Source organism: Octopus sinensis, linkage group LG6, assembly GCF_006345805.1.
Source record: "Octopus sinensis linkage group LG6, ASM634580v1, whole genome shotgun sequence".
Taxonomy (NCBI): Eukaryota; Metazoa; Mollusca; class Cephalopoda; order Octopoda; family Octopodidae; genus Octopus; species Octopus sinensis.
The window spans coordinates 66,373,452-66,396,952 of NC_043002.1; the positions used below are offsets into that span (position 1 = coordinate 66,373,452).

Genomic DNA, 23,501 nt, shown 5'->3' on the forward strand with positions numbered 1-23,501 from the left:
CTGATTATCTGTTCTGAAATTGGGATATATCCAATGTACGTACCCAGGTGTCTTTTATGCTAAGTACTGTAGTTGATTTACTCAACTATGCGCTTTCACCTTGTGCTTAAGTTAGAAAAATAGTGACTCGGCTGCTTGTCTGACCAAACTAATGGCATGGAATGATCAAGTGAATAAAACTGTGGTTGCTTGCTTCTAGTTATGGCCATCTTATCTTTATTACTGAGCACAATATTCTTAGATTTAGTACTAAAATGGTCAAGTGTTTGTCAAGGGAGACTGCATCAAATTAATCAGGCAAATCATGTAGCAATGTAGAAGCTCTTGAAATTAAACTTCAGATCTCTGGTAAGATGTCTAAGTATAGAAATAACGTCAAATCTGCGCACGCATGCACGTGCACACACACACACAACATTTATTAGCTTCTAATATATAGTACTCTTCTTGCTTGCATCAGATACAGGAGAAAGAGAGTGTACAATTATTTCTCTCAGTTTTATCAGTGTTTATGGTTCTTTCCATCAGCAAAGATTCTGAAAATAGTGTCATCATTATTTAATGTCTGTTTTTCCCAGCTGGTATGGTTGGGCAGTTTGACAGGCTCCAATGAGTTGTAGGACAGCATCAAGCTCCAACACCATCTTTGGTAAGGTTTTTAATGCTAACCACTTCAGAGAGTGAACGGAGTGCTTTTCTTGTACCACTGACACTAGAAGTCACCAAGTAATTTGCAAGACAGGAAAAGAGCAGGAAAAAGAAAAAGAGAAGCCAGTGTGGGAGGTGAAAGTATAAATGAGGGACAAGTGCAGATAATGATGTGGTGCCAGAATTCTTTTCCTTCATCAGTTTTATTTTGACAATCTTCCTTACACATGTCCTGTTTTAAACTCAAAAGGCCTTCATGTAAGACAACCTAAATCTCTGACACTGTCCTCATAAGTTCTGTACAATTACAAGTGTAGAGAAAGTTGAATAATTTCCGCTACAACCCTTTATATCTTTTGAATGCAGTAGTTTCTCTTTTTCTACCAAGGTAGCTAATTAGTTCATTTGTTTCCAAAACAATCCAGTTATGTTAGCATTTACAATTTGTAGCCATCATTTGTGATAACTTTTAAAAATTCAGTAACATATCTGGTTGTTACAATGCTATCATCTGCAGGTGCAGTTGTGTGGTAAGGAGTTAGCTTTCCAACCACATGATTCTATGTTCAATCCCACTGTGTGGCACCTTGGGTAAATGTCTTATATTGTAGCATTAGGTTGACCAAAGCCTTGTAAGTGGATCTGGTAGACAAAAACTGAAATAACCCCATTGTATATATTTACATCTATGTGTGTGTGTGCATCTTTGTAACTGTGTTTGTCTCACCCCACTGCTTCCACTGCTTGACAACAGGTATTGGTGTGTTTATCTCCCCACAACTTAGCAATTCAGCAAAAGAGTCTGACAAAATATGTACCAGCCTTTAAAAAATAAGTACTGGGGTCGATTCATTTGGCTAAAAATTCTTCAAGACGATGCCCCAGCCTGACCACAGTCAAATAGCTGAAACCAGTAAAAGGTATGTACCTTCTACAACCCAACATTATGGATTCCACAAGATTTTCTAAACTTCTCAAATCAGAAAATATTTCATTAGTTTCTCTTGTAGTTCTAATTTTTTCTTAGCATGTTTTTCTTTTTTGGTGGGGGTGGGACTGCTACTAATAAGTATATGTACCAAATATCTCAGTGTTTGAACTTTGATGGCAAAGTACCAACCAAGTGAAATCAAGAACCACCAACATTCAGTAATCAGTGTATTCCTGTGTGTGCATATTTGTGTGTGTGTGTGTTGGGAAAATAGCACTCAGGAACATAATGCTGTTTAAGGCAAACCATATCCACTATCATGGGTAGTAGCATGAATTGGTTGACTTTGGGTTGGTTGGAAAAACTGCTATCTGTTGGGAAATATAGGCCATACAGATGAAACGCTACAGGATTGCAAACTTGGCAAACCCTCACTACCAAAGGTAAAAATAAAAAAAGGATATTGAGGTAATAATAGCAGATTCAACCATCATTATCAGAATTTCTTATTTAATACAAAACTGTACTTCTTGTACTGCTATTATTACACACCATTCCACCACCACCAGTAGAAGATAAAAGAAACAGAATAGTTAAATGGTAAGCATCAAGCATCATAAAAAAATAACAGAGAAAGAAAGAGGAGTGAGAAAGAAAGAGAATAAGATATCATATAGCAGGTTAAGAGTCTAAGAAAAGAAACTGATTAGATAGCTGTAGAAGTAAGCCATTCTTGGTAAGATTGCAGATATCTTGGAGCCTACTATTAACAAAGTTTGCATTGCCCAGCAATTCTGTTATTGGCACAATGGATCAAGACAGAATTTATAGTCACGTTATATATTCCTACCCATCTGCACACACAGCAAAAGTTTATGAAATACAGAAGGAGGTTGAAAGTTATTGGTAAACATCTGAATTACATGTGTGCTAAGCAAGGGCAATTACACAAAAAATACTTTTAGATTTTAATAAGACAAAAAGGAAAACGAGATAGATATGAAAAGCAAAGCAATTTTACTTAAGTGAGTGGGTGGAGGTGGGTGTCAGTAGAGCAGATGACAAAAAGTCTTCAACAACAGTAATTTATTTGCCACACGAGCAATGGATGATAGGATAATATGTGAACAGGTTTCAAACATTTTGTGGGGTGGGGGACAAGGTGTTAATAGAAGTTGAATGAGAAATGTAAAAAAAAAATAAAAATTTACATGGTACACAAACTATTTTAAACAATTGCAGCATGGAAGATGTTTACATTTTAAAATGTTCTGAAAATAGGAGCTTCAAATAAGAACTACAGAAGAACCTTAAAGTTTCTTAGATTACTCTGACTACCAAGGCTAAATGCCCTGTCTCTTGCTAATCTCCAGTCAACAAGTGTATGCAAAGAGTGGGCTCATTTGCTTGAGTCAAGTTTACAACTTTTCATCACCTTTCACCTGGAAGATGTGTCTGCGTGTGTGAGTGCATGAGTTAGCAATGTTTTTGGTGCTAAATGAGTGCCGGCAGAATGGTTTCATTGCTTTGTGTACATTTCGGACAGGCACCAATGAATGCAATTTTATGCTTGCAAAAGTTACCTGACAATGTCAATGTCAACCAGTAGGCCAATATCAACTGCTAGACCAAGAGCACAGAGGCCAAAAGTCTTGTAGAATAGATCAGTCACTTGGGTCTTGTTGGTTGCCAGAGTTACCACAAGAATACTGTTATTGCTCTTGCTCATTACTACTTCTCTTTAGAATTCCAACATGGCAGTTCTTCCCAACTGCTCTGCCCAATTAGCAGAGATCTGTGAATACCTGGTAACATTCCAAATACCAGACATCAATCCTGGTCTTCATTTAACCAAGGACTGCAGCTCTGTCATAGAGACAAGGTGATTGCAACTGTTTGCTGTCCAAGAATCTTTATAGATGCCACAGCCTTAGCACATATCTATGCATCATCAGAGCAATTCACACAGATGGATCACCTGACCAGCAAAACATGTCCCTTCCATAAGTTATGAAAAAAAAAAAAGAAAGAAAAAGGCAGAATTCTTGAGCCAGTGTAGAAGTCCACATTACCATTACTGAAGGTGAAATCTTAAAAAACATCTCTGGAAGCTAAAACTGTGAGTTGTTAACTAGTATTTTTCACTTTATGACAAGAAGTAATGAATCTTAATCATGGTACAATGTTGAAGACATCTACGGTATTATTCTGCCACAGTTTTTGCAAAAAAGCTATGCATTTTGAATGCTATAGCATTTTCCACTCCTGTGTTCCCTTCAGTAAGCACACTCACTCTCTCTTTGTTTCTCCTTTCAGCCATACCACTCCAGACCACTCATGCCTGTGCTAAGCACATTCTATTTCTCTCTCTCTTTTTCTCTACCTCTTCCTAAAACTATTTAATCACATAGCATAACAACAATCTCTTTCTCTTAGCTCTCATCACTAACACTCCCTTTCTCAATTAGTCACATGACAGCATCACATATTTGGCTTTGGCATAGATTTAGATAACAATAATAATAATAATAATAATAATAACCAGTGGAGCAGCAGATGCCCTATACATTTAATTCTATTCCTACTACATTCCACCTTCAAATACTGTTGGAGTTGACTATATTTCATACCCTACCTTACCCCACCAAGACACTGAATGTAATGGAATTAATCCAATTGATCATAATCCTTCCATGCAAACCAGGGCTTTGTGTCGAATGTAAATATAAAAATATAGAATATTACATAAAGCAACTTTATACATTAATTGTAGTGCTGTATACAGTGGAATTGTCTTTCATCTTTGCGGATGGAATATACTTAGAATTAGTAAATTTCTTTTAATGACAAATACACATGCCAAGTTTTGGAGAGAAAGAAGATACACAGTTGATTGAATTGGCTAGTCTGTCATAGGAATTTATTTTGTTGATATACAAAAGATAAAATACAAATTCCATCCAAGATTTAAACAACAAAACTATAAGGTACCAAAACCTATTGTCCTTGCCAAGTTAACCCTTTCTCTGACGGTACGTCTAATGAGTAAAGTGCCAATGTTTTAATTTTCAATTTCAAGAACTTAGTAGGAAGGTTTAGTAAAATATCTAAATTTATATATTGATAAAGTATGTTAATTCAATTAATCTTGGAATACTGTTCATACTATAATGAGGGGCCGATAATAAAAAGTGGGGTTAGGAATCTGTTTTAGTTTCTGGCAATAATAATAAACAAAACAAAGTTGATATCATGATAAATATTAAGAAAGAGATTAATGCCCCCTGCCCAACAAGAAAGGGGGATCCCCCACCTTACCACAAAAAACTTATGGTTTGCCAATTGTTTTCTTAATTAACAATTTCATCAGTAGAATTGGTATCCGGAAAGATATCATCCAACCATGGACAATCTTCAACAAATTCCATCTGATCCATGGAAGCATGGAATAGAGGACATAAAGACGATAATGAGGATCATAGTAATGCAGTTTGCAAGTCTGGCATGCTGGACATCCACACATAGAATATCCACCATGTTGGTTTGTGAAGGACTTCGTCGCCTAATCAGTGTCCGAGTTGTACATGGAGTTCTCAGACTTAAAAATAGTCTCTATTTTAAAGACAGTAGAGATTTGCTGGTAGGTATAGAGCAGGTAAACTGTACAGAAGCTCCCTTGATGACTGGAGCTTTGCATTATGTAACTGACATAATATAAACATTAAGATGTAGAGACTAATAACTATCACTCTCTTTAGTTCCATATAAGGCAGTAGATTAGGAGAAAAATAATTGGCTCAATTAATAAAATTTGATGGAATGTAATTGATTTCTAAATAAGTGCTTACACATGTTGAATACATACAAATATATAGACTTAGGTTTTGTCATAAACCCAGATTCATATAGCTGAAGCATAACCTGGTTTGCATGGCCATCAAATGACTGAGGTCACACTGCTCCACCCCAAATGGGATGCCACTCTGCAGCAGGTTCAACTTCTCTTAAATTGCTGGTACTTATTTACAGCTAAGTGGACTGAGGCAACATCATGAAATGAAGTGTTTTGCTCAAAAACAACACATTGCCCAGTCTAGGAATTGAAACTATGAAGCTTTAATTTTAAGTGCAACACCATAGCCACTAAGCCATGCACATTCACAAATGCATAAAACACAAGATAAAAGTGAATGCAAAATTGAGATCATAAGATTTGTAAATGGTTTCTCTGAAATTCCTCAGTTACTCATGTTCCAAAAATAGATAGTGATCAAATAACTATATCTGCAATCACAAGTAGTGCCTTCTTTGGTTGTGACACTATCTTAAAATAAATCTTGTAATGAAGTTTACCAGCCAGTTCTACAATATTCATACATACATATACATACATACATATATATATATATATATATATATATATATATATATATATCCAATGAAATATTTTGCAGCTAAAGTCTCTAGTAGAGATAGTAAAGCAGTGAAAATATGGGGATAATCTACATTGACAGAGGCACTGGGAATACTTTTACAAACTTTCTATGTATTGACATGTATCTTCTGTTGCATAAATAATATTTCATAAGATTTCACCCTACATTGGCTGCAGTACATAACGGAGAAGAAGCATTACAGGAATGATGATTCTGGCTTAAACCACACACACAAAAAAACCCAAAAAACTAGAAAATAAAATAAAAAATGATGGAAAGAAACCATGATTGTATTAATGACTCCAAGCATAAAATAATTCAGATAAGCTAAGAGGATATTTAAGAACAAAGACAAAAGACTGCACTTTGAGACTAAGTCGCTCAAGTTTTCGCAGCTAATCAGAAAGGACACAAGTCTCCCATTCTCTCTCTCACAGAATGTCACACACACAAGTGAATCTCAATAGCCAGAAGCAGAGAGAAAATGCTGAATGATTTATTGTATAATCCTCTATGAAATAATTTTCAATATACAAATAATGCCAAGCAATTTTCATGTCAACTCTGATCAAGCAGACATTTCAGCCATGGCCATTCAGTTTTTTGTCACCCATGACAACATTATCCAGTGTTTGAGACAGTTGGGTGTAATTTGAAGGAATTTGACTGCTGGCCAATATGAAAATTTGCCTAAACTATGACAGTATAGGAAAAAGGGAAAGAAAGCCGCCACCAGATAAAGAAATAGATAAAGCGTGACCCCTTTGAATGACTGGAACACACAATCTTAACTCTAATAAAGAAAAGAGACCAAGTTATTACTATGTCTTAATACATTACCAAAAAGTTTCAGTCCAGTAGGCCAAGCCTGTGTGACCTGTTTTTTTTAAATTCTTGTTTAAAGCAATGTCATTTCACTTACATATCTAATGTCCTTGATAAAGGCAAGATCACCATCTCAGTCTTCAAGTCTACTTAACATTAATGAAAAGGTAATAAGAAACCATTTTAATGCAGTAAGGCATGGCAAGGGAGGAATATAAAGAAATGGGTGAAGTTTCTATTTAGATATAGAAAGCTTCTGTAATTTACTATACACAAAAAATTTGGCTTAGAAATTTATATATGGTTCAAGGAATTCATTTCTTTAGTGGATATAAAAAAAATAGATTTTATGTGCTATCTCAATTGACCTAACAAGGCAGCTTATAATTTCAATCTAGGTGTGTCAAATGAAATAAATAAATAAATATATTAATACAGGAATGATCCTAGATGTTTAGTTAATATCCTGCAGTAATATTACACTTGTCTCAAGCTTTTTGAGGCTGGCTTTTTGTTTTAATAGCTCTTGAAATCTACGTAGGTGCTTTCATCTTTACAAAGTTCAAGGTAAACTCACCTACCTTCGGCACCAATGGAAACCAGCCTGACACCTTTGCTGGCAATGTAGTCCAAGGCTTTATTGACGTTGGCTATTTTGTGGAATCTCATCTTGCCTCTGTCTGGCTTGGGTAGTTGTTCACCAGATATAACTTCCAAAAGCAACATAAGCTTTAATCCATTCCGAAAATCTTCTTCAATATCTTCTATCTGCGTTCCTGCTTTTCTTAGATGAGAATTACACCAGGCAGTAAACGTCTGTATGGAAAAAAATAAATAAATAAATAAATAAATGAAAGATATAGATATATTTGAAAATTATGATTATAATTGAAGGAAAAAATAGAATTTTTGAAGAGACTCAATAAGACAATCTTGACCAATGTTTTTGATAAAATTTGGTTTTGACAAGTTGGACAGTCGTGAAATCTTTTACTTAGAGAAAATAAATTGTATCCAAATCTGAAGGTAGGAACCAAGTTGCATTTCAATTTAGAGTAAAATGGAGAATCTGAGGAAACTAGGGGTTTGTCTCATCTATCAAATTCTAAAACAATAGTTGACTCAATGTTCCATACAACAAATTTGAATTTAGAATCACATGACTGTGAAGAGAACCCTTTTGCTACAAGGCTTTTTAAAAAAAATTATTTATTTCTCATTTACTTAGTGTTTATGTTCAAACATTAACTCATTATCAAACAAAACATAAGCAATATATGCACAGACATGTTCACTGTGGTTATAAGAAAGATAATTTATGACGAAATATATCAATAGAAAAGGATTTTCACATGAAATATTTCAATACATTATTGTACATACACATGTATGATAATGTATACATGTACAACAATATATATATAAATGTGGCAGAAAAACCTCCCATATTTTACAAGACCAAGGATGGTTAATCTGAGAGGTTTCTTTTGTTGCACACCATATACATTCAAGCTTACGGTATATGCTGTGTTCTATATAGATTCATACCATTTAATAAACATGACTGACAAATGTGTTATATGCAAATTAGGAAAACTATTAATGTTATATCTTGATAAGCTGCTACTGTTACATGTGTGTGTATATACACACACAGATTAACTGTTCTCTAAATCCCAAAGAATGAGGAGACAACTGTCCCTAAAACAGATCTATAAGATCTCCCTGTTATTAAGATTATACGATTTATTTCTTTTTATTGTTTGAGAATCGGCAAAAATGAGAAATCCTGTGTCACAATTTGTGAAGTTTTAGACCTGATTTTATATCTCACCACTTCAAAACTTGTCATACAACTCTTATCTACTTTTAGGATTTCATTCCATTTTCAGCAAAATTCATTTATTTACATCACAGTAAAATAACCTTAAGTTATTTCTTTTACAACATTTTTTTGGGCTTCTATTGAACATTTTATGTTCTGTTTTGAATTACATGTATTTAACAATGCTTCTTTTTTTTTGCTGTCTTTGATAGGAGAGAATTGTTGGTGTTCAAAGAACCAGAGAAGCCACTCCTTAAACTAATTGTTAGCATTTGAGTGGCAAGCGCCTGCCTGGGAGCGGCAGAGATAGCAAGGAGGTGGACTTGCAGCATTCAGTTATGCTTTTTTTTTTATTATGTTCTAATTTCAATAAAATGATTACCAGTTTATGTATTGACATAAATCCTGTTGAATACAACATTCAACTCCCTCACCAACAGTTTTGACCTTGTGTCAAAGTAAAAAATCACAATTATTAAAAATAAGGTTACACAGCATTAGTATAAAAATATAGTTTGAAATTAACCGTCATCATCACCATCATTTTAATGCTTACTTTTCCCTGCTCGCATGAGTCAGACAAAAATCCATTGAGGCATTGGCTCAAAAGCTATGGCCATGCTGGAGCACATTCTGAATGGCCATTTTTTTTGTGATTGACTTTTGGTGAAGGAGGGAGTTCAATATTGCTGCCCTCATTTGAGATCCTTGCCATGGTGCAGGTTCATATGACCTTCCTATTGCCAGCTATCTGACATCTTTTAGTAATAATTTCAAAGGCAGCGAGCTGGCAGAAACGTTAGCACGCTGGGCAAAATGCTTATCAGTATTTCATCTGCTGTTACATTCTGAGTTCAAATTCCGCTGAGGCCGACTTTGCCTTTTATCCTTTCAGGGTCGATTAAATAAGTACCAGTTATGCACTGGGGGTTGATGTAATCAACTTAATCCCTTTGTCTGTCCCTCCATGTTTAGCCCCCTGTGGGCAGTAAAGATATAAATAATAATTTCAAAGGCCAGGAATTTGGTGGAAGGGAATAATTGATTATATCAACCCAAGTGCTCTGACTGGTAGCTTATTTTGATTGATTCAGAAGGGTTAAAGTTAAATTTGAATTTGATAAGACTTGGAACAAAGTTTGATGCCTTAATGACTTCAGCTCCAGGTCAATGTTCTCGGCTGAGGTCCATTATAACCCTTTGGATCCAAGTAAGATTTTGTTAAAATTTATGAGAATAAACTTGTTATACTAACAATATGCAAGATATTTCAAAATTTGTAAAACATTGAATGGCTATGGAGGTTCATCCAAGGAAAATGGAAATCAAAAGGTTCCATATGTAAAAAAAGGGTTGGGAATCACTATTATAGGTGAAGTAAGTAGTCTGATTTAGTAGATGGCTTTGTTACAAAAAAATTGCCAAGAAAATAGAGAGATTTAATGTTTATTTCATTGGTGTGAGAAATAAAACTGATTTATCATTTTTCTATAAAAGCATGAGGGTACCATATTAGATGCCATAAAAGACACAAGAACATATTAGATGCACCCGAATATTTAGTTAAGAAGTCCTTGTGCATTAACATGTAATATAGACTGAACTTTGTCCCCAGGATCCAGGACAATATTTTGAGTTAATTGTATTGAAAAAAAAAGTATGTTTTATGTGCCATGAAACACAGTAATGTCTTTTGTTTTTTTAATTCAAATTTGAAGATTTACATATCATTAAGGCAAGGTAGAAAGGGCCCTTTCTATTTTGATCACTCAGTTGCACCATATGAATGAAACTGCTTGCTAGCAAATCTGAGTGAAGCAAATTCAGAAAACATGGTTTGTGATTAGAGTTATAAATTCATAGACACTATGTCTCTCTCTCTCTCTCTCCCAAAAAGTTTTTGTTTTTAAAATGAAATATTTTCTTCCTGGCTGTTATATAGTATAACTGGCCTCATTTTCACCTGCCATCTTACTTGAAATTTTGCTTTGTCAGCCTAAGTTGTTAGCAACCAACCCATTTAAAGTTTTTCTTTCCTTGAATTGTGTGTCACCAACCTACAATACTTGTCAATCCAGTTTTGATACAGATTCCATGTTGTTCTGTTGCTTTTTTTTTTCTTCTTTTGATCTCAACCTCATTTATTGTAAAAGTTTTTACTTCACACACATGCATCGTTTAACGTCCACCTTTTATGCTGGCATATATATATATATATATATATATATAGAGAGAGAGAGAGAGAGAGAGAGATACATGCATACAAACACCTACTTTTATTTTAGAAGTCATTTGTTCAAAAACTATGCAACAGTTCTACACAATTTCAATATTGATATACATTTTATCGCATATACTATTATATGTAAATGTATCCAGTGAACATCTGCACAGTGTGTCTACCTACATAGTCAATAATGATATTGTCATGCTAATATTTTGTGGTGCTGCATGGGTTTTGCATGCTTGCACACAGGCAGGATTACATTAAGGCAATTACTAGTTCAATGTCAAATGAAAGACATTGAATAATGTTGGAGAATTACGAAACTCAGTTATAGCAACCATTTGAAGTTTTGAACTGACTGTTGTCAGCTTCTGGATTTACAATAAATACAACTGTTTGTGGCTACTAAAATATACTTCTCAAGTGATCAGCCTACAAACACAAATTGGAATCTAAATAAACACACAAACTTTGATAATGTTGAAGAAACAGATGCATGGATGATACAGTTTAATTCAAAATTGCTCACAGGTGATATTAATCCTGGTTAAGCTAAAATTCTTTGCATCATGTGGCATCACACTGAGTTCAACTTTGCCTTCCAATGTTTTGGGGTTTGTAAAACAAAGTTTCAGTAAAGTACTGGGGTCAATGGTACTAATTCCTTCTCCTCATAATTTCTGGCCTTGTACATAAATTAGAAGCCATTATGTGGTGTCAATGTGTGGAGGCGCATGGCCTAGTGGCTAGAGCAGTGGACTTGCGGTTGAGGGATCGCAGGTTCAAATCTCAGACCAGGCAATGTGTGTGTTTATGAGCGAAACACCTAAGCTCCATGCGGCTCCAGTAGAAGGTAATGGCGAACTTCTGCTGACTCTTTCGCCACAACTTTCCTCCTGCATTTTGCAGCTCACCTGCGACGGACCGGCGTCCCATCCAGGTGGGGAACCTATACGCCAAGGAAACCAGGCATGGTTCGAGAAGGAGCAAACAATGTGGTGTCAATACAATCATCAAAAGGGAAGATGCCTTATATCCTGCAACAATTCAGCAAAAACAAGAAGCGCAGGTTAATAATATCTTAAAACTAAATATGTGTGCTTCTTTATGTAGACTCTTTGTAACCAAGATGGTCCAAAAGCAGAGCATATAAAATAGATTATTACTAATGGGACCAGTTGTACTGTAACAAAAATAATGACTCCCCATTGTCGAAGAATTTGTCTGAACTACATCTATCTCAGATCTAGATATGTTAGTCTTGGACAGTCAGAGGAAATGTTTTGCTTTCAGATCAATAGTACACCTAAGTTCTAATACAGAACTTGTTACTAGCAATGACTCATGTAAGGAACAAGTAACCAAGTAAAGCTAATCTTAACATTGCAAGACAAGGCCCTTTATGTTTTGTTATATATATAGGAAGAAATGCTTTAACTGTGGTAAACTGGGCCATTTCAGCAAATTATGCTGGTCAGAACCAGTGTATTCTACTAAATCTCTCCATACATTAATATTAAGAGTATGAATGAATCAGCTCGATGATGAAGAAATAAATCTGAATATCATTTGTGCAACAAAGGATAATTTATTCTGGATGAATGTAAGTTGAACGCACACTCAGTTGAAATGCATATGGATAACTGATTCAGCAAGATCTGTCATTTTGGCTTCACAGTTAGCATAGATATCATTAATAGCTAACTTTCACACCTTATCCCTATAGTAGAAAGAATAGCTAACTTTCTATGACAATCCATAGCTAGAGGACATTAGCACTACAACAGTTATGTTTGACTCAAGAGATAGAATTGGTCAATAACTCTTGCAAATTTATATCAATTGGTACAAATATTCTGAAGGATACATCACATCACTATTTTTCTCGAACTCCAGGACTCATAAAGATTGGTTGCCCAATTCTCATGGTGTACATGTGACTGACATCACAGCATTCATTTCAAATGGGAAGCTAGTCTGTTGCAAGGTTCAAGTCCAGCAAATTTTGAGGGGAGGAGGCAAGCTAATTACATTGACTCCCCCAGTACTTGACTGGTACTTTATCAACCCTGAATGAATGAAAAGCAAAGTTGACTGTGGAAGGATTTGAACTCCATGACCATATGAAGGGTTCAGTGCTGCATCAAGAGTTGTTTGGGTAAATGAGGAAAGTGGTAAACAGAGAACGTGTGCCAATTACAAAGCACGTTTAAATTTAAAATTTCAACTTTTACTGTATTGAACTCCTTGTCTTGAAACAATAATCACTGATATGCAAACAGAAAGTATTGGTTTGGATGAAAACTTCAAGAGATTGTACACAATAAATACAAGCAATGGACTTTATTTGGTCAATAAATGAGTTTCAGAAATATAGGTCTATTTTCGAATGCTGTATGAAGTCTGTATGTAAAAGAATTCAAAGCATAATTATCTATCAGAACAACATATTCATCATTGCAGCAACCTAGAATATATTGAAGAATTGAGGAATTGCAGTTATTGCTAAACTGAAAGGAACCGCTGTATTGATCAAGCCAAATAAATGCATTAATCATGCATTTTCCATAAATTACCTAAGAATGAATATTTCAAAGGCTAAGATCAAACCGTCACATAATTTAATAGACAAGATCTAATGGTTTGTTGCTTTTTTTTTTTTTTGTTCCTAAATCAAAAGGAGATATTAAAAAATATATTGATGTTGCCAAACTATCATCAGCTGCTTGTACAAAGTTTTCATGACATAGATGATTGTCTTCCTGCAGCGGGCACTAATGTCATTACTTAAAGATATTTAAGTAAGGCAACAAAACTTCAGGGACAATATCTCAAAATGGAAAAGCTTTTGGCATGTGCTAGCCATAAGCTGGATAATACACAGAGATATTGCAATACTGAATATGAAATCAATGCAGCAGTATGGTATGTTGACAGATTGAGATATTTTCTTTTAAGGAAATCTTTCAGACTAATGACAGACGATTGCAAATCAATTTTTCAGATCTTGATGTTGTCAAGTGACGTTTTAACAACTGGCCAAATGGACCCTCATATTACCACAATATGTTTTCAAAATTGCCTGTTAAAACTACTCATGTTGATGTTCTTAATAGGCTAAAGTATAACTGTGATGAGTATCATAGCGTTTTTTACAAGTGCATTGTCTGACAAATTCATTTCGACTCAATGGAAACAGTTTGAGGACATAAAAAAAAACATTTTAAAACATGTAACATTTATACTCAAGTACAGGAAAAGATTGGCCTTAACTCATTTAGAATAAAAGTACTTTGAAGGACATTCTTCTTAAAGGGCTGTAGTGAATGACCTTATAAAACACAATCTATTTATTTCCGAACCTTATTGCACAAAAGTTCTTTCTATAATTCATGATACTTGGGCATTAACCACCACCCCTCCCCTGCCACACACACTTACAGAAACTAAATCTTATGTTTGATGGCCAAATTTTGTGACAGGAACTAATATCTGATTTAAAAGCACTCTTTGTACTGATAAGTTGCTTGAATCACAACCTTGGAGAAGATTGGACTGGAGAGACATACAAAATTTTAAGAACATGTTAATCATAGTTTGCCCATTGCTGTAGGAGCTTAGTAACAGAACGAAAATTCTATTTGGCATTTTCATTACATTTGTCATTCTAATGAAAGTGATATCAGACAATGAATCGGCAATTCATTCAATTAAAGGACTGCTTAAACAGATTGGTGTCAAGAAAATTGACAGACCTATTGACGATTCAAAATCTAATGACGCAGCAGAAAGTGCTGGGTAATCAAATCTGTGGTAAAACCTAATAGTCCTTCAACCAGAAAATTTAATGAGTTTGTTACAGGGCTTTTTTTCCCCTCCCCTCAATCATCTAGTGCATTCAAAGTATTTCCAGCAGAGAAATTACTTGGCAGGCAAAACTAGTTAAGTAGTCTACCAGTTTTACAATGATTAACCAACGGTGCAGTGAGGAACAATGTAAAGGAAATTTACTGCAGATGCATGTAATCTGATTCGTGCTGGTAGAAACACAGCCTAGATTAAACGTGAGTATGAAAAAGTTCAATTAGCTTCAAATTGAAATAAAAATCTTCCCGTGAGCACATCTGCTAATCATCATCCCCACCAGCTGCCCTATCTGAAGACAGATTCCACACCATCATGTGATTGCCTGTAGTAATATTTCTAACAAGTCAACATCATCAATTTCTTCAACTCCTACACAAACTCCAACACCTCCTATACTACTGACACTACTAAGTCTTGGTGATCCTTACAGCAATTTAGTGAGTAGTCCAACACCATCATGTAGGAGCTGTAGAATTATAAAGGAAATTTGGAACCCACAATGATATGACTATGACAATTTACCTTTTGTGGTTGGAGCAGTGTTATGGTTATAGAATTCTATTAACGGTATGTAAATATATCCAGTCAACATCTGCACACTGCAACTATCTACCTGGTCTATGACATCATTGTTATGCTAGCGTTATGGTGTTGCCTGCAATATGCATACATGCACAAGATCAGGACAACTTAAGGTGACTACCATCTCAATGTCAAAAGATTGTTTCTTGTTATGCCATGATACACAACAGATGCTTGGCACTTTGAATGTAGAGTTGCAGACTTATGTAATTATCAAAAACACAACATATTGTTTGGTATCAGTTGCGAAAATAAATTGATTTGCAGAATCTAAAATAAGACGGAACTAATTAGCAACCTGAACCATGACAAAGGTACAGGCATTATTTGTGTGGTTAAGAAGTTTCTTTCCAACCATGTGGTTTTGGGTTCAGTCCCATTTTGTGGCACCCTTGGCAAATGCCCTCTACTACAGCACCAAGTAGACCAAAGCCTTGTGAGTAGATTTGGTTGATGGAAATTGAAAGGAATCTGTCATATATGAGGTTGTGTGTGTGAGTGTGTCCCTGCTCTGATTCCTTTGTTTTGATATTGTGCAATAGTTGTAAACAAACATTACCATCAAGCAAACAGTGTCCATTTCTAATCTTCGGTGAAAATATTGCCCTTCCTGTTACTAACGCTAGAGTGTTTTCCAAGTAAGAGATTTCTTACTTCACACAGATTTTAAGGCACAAAGCAAACAAATGATTTGTTGACAGAAGTGACAACACCACCAGAGCTTACAACAAACATCTTTCAAAATAGTTCAAATGTAAACATACACACACACGACAGGGTTCTTTTAGTTTCCATCCATCAAATTCACTCAAGAGTTTGGTTTGTCAAGAATACACTTGCTCAAGGTACCACACAGTGAGACTAAAGCTGTAACCACATGGTTGGGAAACAAACCACATGGCCACACCCACACAACCTTTATATAAATATATAAACATTTATCAAAAGAAGATATTTTACAATTTAGTTTAATGCTTTCACTGAAATATGAAAGCATCTTCTGAGTTTCAAGGTCATTTACATTTAGTTAAAATTCATAGATCAAGTTACACAGTAACTTCACCAGCCAAAGGGATTGGGTGGTATCTAATTAAGACCGTAAACAGTTGTTAAATTAATTTTAGCAAATCCTCAATATATTCTTGTTAAGTCTGACCTACCAAATCCCTCTGAATGAACTCCCCTACAGGCTTTAGCTAAAAACAATATTGAATTCTTTGGAAAACATATTCACTGTAAAAATGGAATGGATAAAAATTAACTGTTAATTAATAACAGTTAAAATTACATTTATGTATTTACTTGAAAATGTGTACAATTGTTTGTTATAGGAACAAGGCCCAACTTTGAGGGGAGGGAGTTAATTAAATCTACTCTAGTATTTAACTGGTACATTAGTTTATTGATCCTGAAAAAGTGAATGGTGAAGTTAACCCTAATCAGATTTGAATTTAGTACATAGTGAACCAGAAGAACTGCCACAGGTTTTTTTTCCCATTTCTCTAACAATTCTGCCAATCCATTACCCTCAAACAAGTGAATAAGCATTTGATTTATGACTCATAATTTTACATTCTGTCAATGGTGTTGTATCTTGAGCAAAGCACCAAACAGTCTCTGTTCATTTATTTTATAGACTAACAACTAAAAAATAGATGTCAGATGACCCAGTGAAGTAGTGAAATTGATGAGTTGTTTGGTGGCTTATAGCAGTGCAAGTTTACATTATCTTGTGAGAATAAACAAAGAAATAACCAATCACTAAGCACATCTTACAAACCATAAATCCATAAACATTGTCATCAAAGCGGAAGATGGATTCTGGTTTATTTTCAAAGAAACACAATCACAATCATCATCATCATCATCTAATGTCTGTTTTCCACGTTGGCATGGGTCGAACAGTTTGACAGGAGCTGGCAAAGCTAGGAGCCACACCAGGCTTCATTGTCTGTTTTGACATAGTTTCTATGGCTGGATGTCCTTCCTAATACCAACAATTTTACAGAGTGTACTGGGTTTGTTATACATGACGGAAGAATAATACATACATACATAATAGGTATACAACAGGCTTCTTTCAGTTTCCATCGCCCAAATACACTCAAAAAGCTTTGGTCAATTTAAGGCTTTTGATAGAAGACATTCAATCAATCAATTTTAAGTTACCTCTACATATTTTTCTGTAGAATTTAGAGCCATCACTGAAAGTTATGTTTTGTATACAAATACATCATTGTAAAGAATGTGACAAAATGGCAGGACTTTCCGTACTGGCTCTAAATCCTACAGAAAAGTCTGTAGAGGTAACTTAAAAGTGATTCAATCGCACTACACAGAGAGTAGGGCACAATATAGACTTATATAGCTTTAATATACTTAGTAGGATATAATGGTTATAAAATGAAATATGGTGTTCTTGCCAGCAATTAACGTGTCCAATGTGCCAAGCAGTGGAATTGAACCTGAAACCACTCGACTGGGAAGTGGTCATCTTAAACACACAACCATGCATCTACTTTAACTACATTTAACCTTCATTAGATCACAAATATCAAAGTATAGATATAACAGAGGAACTTCTATCCATCTAATTAGGTTTTTGAAGCATCTTATAATTTAGCTTTGGAGATGTTAATGTATCGGAAATTCAAGAGTGGTTGCCTTAATAGCTGTGTGTGTGTTAGTGGATGCATGCAAATGTTTGGAAATGTATTCCATTCATATAAAACTAAAAGTGATATTAAAAGCAAACAAAACTCTTTCATTCTACCGTTAAGTTCAAGATTTCACAGAAACAATTTAAGCTAACATACTTACAACTTTAAACTTGATGTATTTAATAAGTCTAACTATAAAAATGTAACCAAGAAGCCATAGTTTAAATAATTTTCTAATTCATATATTTTGAGTTAAAGCTAATAATACAGATAAATTCAAGAACTTGAGATTTTACATTTTTCAAGTAGGAGTGAAAGAAAGCAGGAGAATATTATATAAATTGAAAGCAACATATATTTTATATCTAAGAAAACAGGAAAGAGAAAAAAAATAAAGGAATTGAAATGGAAACGTGTGTGTGTGTGTGTGTGTGTGTGTGCATTCTTAAATTTCAGTTTGAAGTAATAATTCTTGATATTTCTACAGTTATTTTTTGGACTCCAAATATAAATTCATAACAGAATATTTGTTTTAAGAACATTGCAGTAGAGGACTAACTATACATAGAAAGAAAAGAAAGCTTAACAGTTTAGTTTTTACTTATGCTTTTTATTATTATTCTTTTTCACCTCTTGCCTTTAGGTACAGCATAAACAGAGAAGAATGCTGAAGAATGCTAACAACAATCCTGTTTTTCATCAACTCTTACAAATGATGTGAAAAATAGATTTGGACAAACTGTTATGTACTCAAGTAATTTTTATATGAATATTTTTTTTCTTTCTTTTGCAATGATGGCCTTTCAACAAAGGTCACATTTGGTGTTAAATGGAGGGTAGTATACAGATATTTTCTCCTTCAGTATAATCAGATCATTATTTAGGTTATCATCATCATCAATGTTATTATTATTATTATCATTATTATTATTATTATTATTATTATTGAGGCAGCGAGCTGGCAGAATCGTCAGTATGCTGGACGAAATGCTTAGCGGTATTTCACTCATCACTATGATCTGACTTCAAATTCCGCTGAGATTGACTTTGCCTTTCATCCTTTCAGGGTCAAGAAATTAAGGACCAGTCGATTACTGGGGTCAATGTAATCAACTAGTCCCCTTCCCCAAAATTTCAAGCCTTGTGCCTATAACAGAAAGGACTATTATTATTATTATTATTATTATTATTATTATTTAAGTGGCAAGCTGGTAGAATTGTTACCACAATTGACAAAATGCTAGGCAGCATTTTTTCTGGCTCTGCATTTCGAGTTCAAATGCCGTCAAGGGTGACTTTAACCTTAGGGACAAATTGAGGACTGTGGTCGATGTAATCAACTCTATCTCCTTCAAAATTGCTGGCCTTAGGCCAAAATTAGAAACAGTCATTATCATCATCGTTATTATCAATATCATTATTATTTTTAGAAGCTCTTGAACCAAAAGGACACAGAAGTAGCTAAAGAAAAAGGGAATATGAAAACCAGAATTTAATCCCAATGGTACACACACTAATTAAGTATAGGTGGTGCAGGCATTGAGCTCTCTTCAGCTTGCTTAGTGAGTGGGGTACAATTCAGTTACCCACTCCATCTACACCAAACAAGAGAGAGAGAGGGAGAAAGAGAGAATGTGAGAGAATGAGAGAAAGACGTGAGAGAGAAAGAGAGGTGTGAGGGAATGAGCATTGAGAGAATGAGAGAAAGAAGTGAGAGAGAAAGAGGTGAGAGAGAATGAGAAAGAGAGGTGAGAGAATGAGAGAGAGAGAAGGTGAGAGATAATGAGAAAGAGAGAAGGTGAGAGAATGAGAGAGAAGCGAGAGAGAGAGAGAGAGAAAGGTGAGAGAATGAGAGTGAGAGAGAGAATGAGAGAGGGGAGCGGAGGAAGGGTGAGTGAGCGAGTTCAATAAGAAACACCTCAGAGAACAGATATGGTTACTAGATAATTTTCAGACTCAGAATTACAGCTAGTATCACTTTCAGGGACCTTCCAAGGATAAGATGCTGGCAGAAAAGTAAGCAGTCAGCTGATTGTAAGAAGCTGGGCCTCGTCAAAAGAGGAGAGGAGCAAGGAAGCTTGGCGAGAATGAGAACCAGCTGTCTAGGGTGCCAAGCAAACCAGATGAGACAGAAAAATGGCGGATAGTGGTAAATAAACAAAAACAAATAAAACTGGCTCAGGTGTGTGAATGTGTGTGTGTGTGTGTGGGGGGGTCCTAGCAGTAGTAGCATCAAGCAAATATGTGAGCCATATAAGGGGAAAGATGGAAGTTAGTGGCAGTATTTATTTTGTAGTGGAGGTAACCAGATAGTAGCAGTAAGGTAGCTAGAGTGACTAACAAGCCGGTTAGTAGTGGTGGCTTACCTGGGTAAGATGGAGATTTACAATTAATATATACATACACGATGATGGTGGTGGTGGTGGTGGGGTACTAGTAGAGATGGTGGGGGTAGAACTAGAAACTGAGACATTCTAAGATATCTAGGGGTGGGGCGGGGGTGGAGAGAATGAGATAGAAAAGCAACAATGAGCTCAAGAGAAAAAGGATATGAGAGGAGATTGAGTACCTTCTGTAGAGCAGTATTTAATTATCAAAAGTTGGCTTTTGATAATTAAAAAAAAAAAAATAAAAAAGATTAATTTTGGCCTTGATGCTTCTTACAAAACAAATTGTAACTAACATCCGGTCACTGCATAAAACCAGCTTTGAACATTTTTTTTTTTGGTATTTTCCCTATTTTTAATGAACCTCAGCATCAGCAGTAATTAATTTAAGCACTTGTATGATCTGAGAAATTGTGTGGGCAGCCTAGTGGTTAGGAGCATTCAGCTCATGATCATAAAGTTGTGGGTTCAATTTCTAGGCTAGGTGGTGTGCAGTGCAAGGCATTTCCTTGCTCACTGCTCCAATTTTAATGAGTCCTATTCAGGTCCTGGTACAGCTCTCTCTTATGCTGTCACATCATGGATGTTCTGCTGGACCAAGGTTGAAAGAATCAAGAGGGTGTCTTAGTAAGTCAGCTCATGTGTACACAGATGTCTGTGACAATTAGTAATGGCATGGTGCATATTACCAAGCCACGAATGAGGGATGGCTGTACTGTATTGCATATAACAAGCAGCTTCAAGATAAAGAAAGAAAAAGTGTGTGTTATGTGTGGGGGAGTTGATTCTAATGTGAGATGATACAAATGCAGATTTCTTGAAATTTATAATTACATCATTATTTAATGTCCATTTTCCATGCTAGTATGGACTGGATGGTTTAACAGGAACTGGCAAGCAGAAAAGCAACACCAGGCTCTAGCTATTTGTTTTGGCATGGTTTCTATGGCTCGAGGCCCTTCTGAACACCCAACTATTTTATTTAACTATTTACTATGCTGGCTTTTTAGATGGTGCCACCTATAAATATTTAAATACAGAAAAGAAATTTGAAAAGCAAATTTTAAATCAAACTAATTTGATATCATTTCACATCATAATATGAAAGGACACCAACAAATATATGGACACAAACCTATGCACATCACCAGGGTAGGTATGAGTTTGACGAGGCAGATTTTCAATGACCAGATACCCTTCCTATCACCAGCCCTCAGCTGTTTCCAAGCAAGGTATCATTCCTCCATGCCAAGGCATGTTTTTGCAGAATATTGGAAATGAATGGCACTGCGTGTGTAACAGTGATACTCATTTACAACTATCATATGTTAAGACAAGGAGACACAAACAGTTTATATATATTTTTGATTATATACATATAATACACATATGTACAATGTTTCCTAAAATCTATAGATATCTTCTGTAATACAGAATAATAGCAAAAACAAAAAATATTCTTATGGTAAGCTAAGATTTACAGGTGCCAATCTTCTTATCTTTTACTTATTTCAGTCAGTGGACAATGGACTGCAAGCATGCTGGGGCACCACTTGGAAGGGTTTTGGTTGAACAAATCTGACTCCAGTACTAATTTTTTAGTTTGGTACTAGTCTATCAGTCTGTTTTGTTGAACTGCTGAGTTACGGGGGATGCAAACAATCCAATAGCAGTTGTCAGGTGGTGAGGAGGGACAAACACAGACCAAATCCACTCACAAGGCATTAGCCAACCTGAAGCTACAGTAGAAGACTAGGTGCCATGCAATAAGACTGAACCTGAAATGATGTGGTTACAATGTGAGCTTCTTAACCACACAGCCATGCCTGTGCCTATGTGATATGTTTTTCTATTTTCCTGTCCTACACTTACTGCCATTTTAAACACATGATCTAAGATTTTTTGTAAAACACAGAACTGGAAACTGAAGCTAAAATATTAAACGTTGGGGGGGGGGGGGGGGGACTAAAAAAAGTCTAAAAAAAAAAAAATCACCCTGGGTCCTATGTGCAAAGTTGAACCTTTATTACATGATTTAATGCATTAAAGACCATTTCCCCTGAATATACACTGCTGAAATTGGTGTGCATTTCATATGCCAGTGTATTTTTTTATGCCATTAAATACAGTACAAAGTGGTTAAGATGAGTGGACAGACAATAAGATATAAACAAGCTATAGTTATGAAGAATGTTTGAAGAAAGAGACTTTACTGGAGAAAACAGCTTGTTTACGGTGTTATTGGTTATTTTGTAAGTTTGTGGATGAACAAATAGTTAAGAGTAACTGTGGGTGAAAAAGAAAATGACAAGCATTCTGGAACCAACTATGTTTGACTAATGCTAAAGACATTACTATATTATGATAATAGTCAACAGACTGTGAGACAATTAGCATTTGTGTGGACAAGATAAATCAAGACATTTTTCTAAATAATATATCTTGATTTAGAGAAGTTCTTTAATTACTAACTTCAAATGTATTCTTATTAATAGGATAAGCTGAACAAATTGTAGAGTGTTTTACAAAATAAGTGTAAACACACAAAACTATTTTGATAGACTAACATCATAAATTATTGCTTAAAGTTTTTTAAATGAATATTACAAAAGACAAGAATTTTAATAGAAACTGATGTAAAAAAAAACAAAAAAACACAAGACTTTTCTATCTAAAATAGAAATTTTGTTTCAATTTAGCCAAGAGTAAAACTGATGTAACAGACATTAAAAAAACGTTAAGTTTCAAACCCAAATTTAACAGCGCTAATATTTTCCCATGCACTGTTAACTTTTTTAGTAATTTCTTTTCTTATTTATAAATTTCTATGTATTTCAGTTGCTTCAACATCTGGCTTTAATACTGAGCTGGAGTTGTGACTTAGAGATGCAAAAGATATAATAAACATTCAACATGGATACATATCACACATAGTTTGAAGGCAAATTGGGTTGTGGGACATCACTGAAGTCTTGCTTCTCTAAGTTAGTCCTATCTGGGGTAAATCAATCTTGTAAGCTTTGTACCTCTCCAAGCTATAGCCACGAGAAGTTTGAGCTGAATACTACAAACCAACAAAACATTAGTTGGACGGAGTCGTATTGACATGGAGT

General features: G+C 35.0%; 1 protein-coding gene across 3 annotated transcripts in view; it reads right to left on the reverse strand.

Moving 5' to 3' along the window:
* Positions 1 to 23,501, reverse strand: part of LOC115212896 (alpha-actinin, sarcomeric) — a 152,362-nt gene that overhangs the window by 71,726 nt on the left and 57,135 nt on the right. For 2 of the 3 annotated variants that reach the window (XM_029781693.2, XM_029781694.2), the window contains exon 2: positions 7,422 to 7,656. In XM_029781693.2, the coding sequence (XP_029637553.1) occupies positions 7,422 to 7,656 (235 nt within the window). Of the gene's footprint in view, positions 1 to 7,417; positions 7,657 to 23,501 lie in introns of those variants that run through there. The other variant, XM_029781695.2, reaches the window with a different exon arrangement.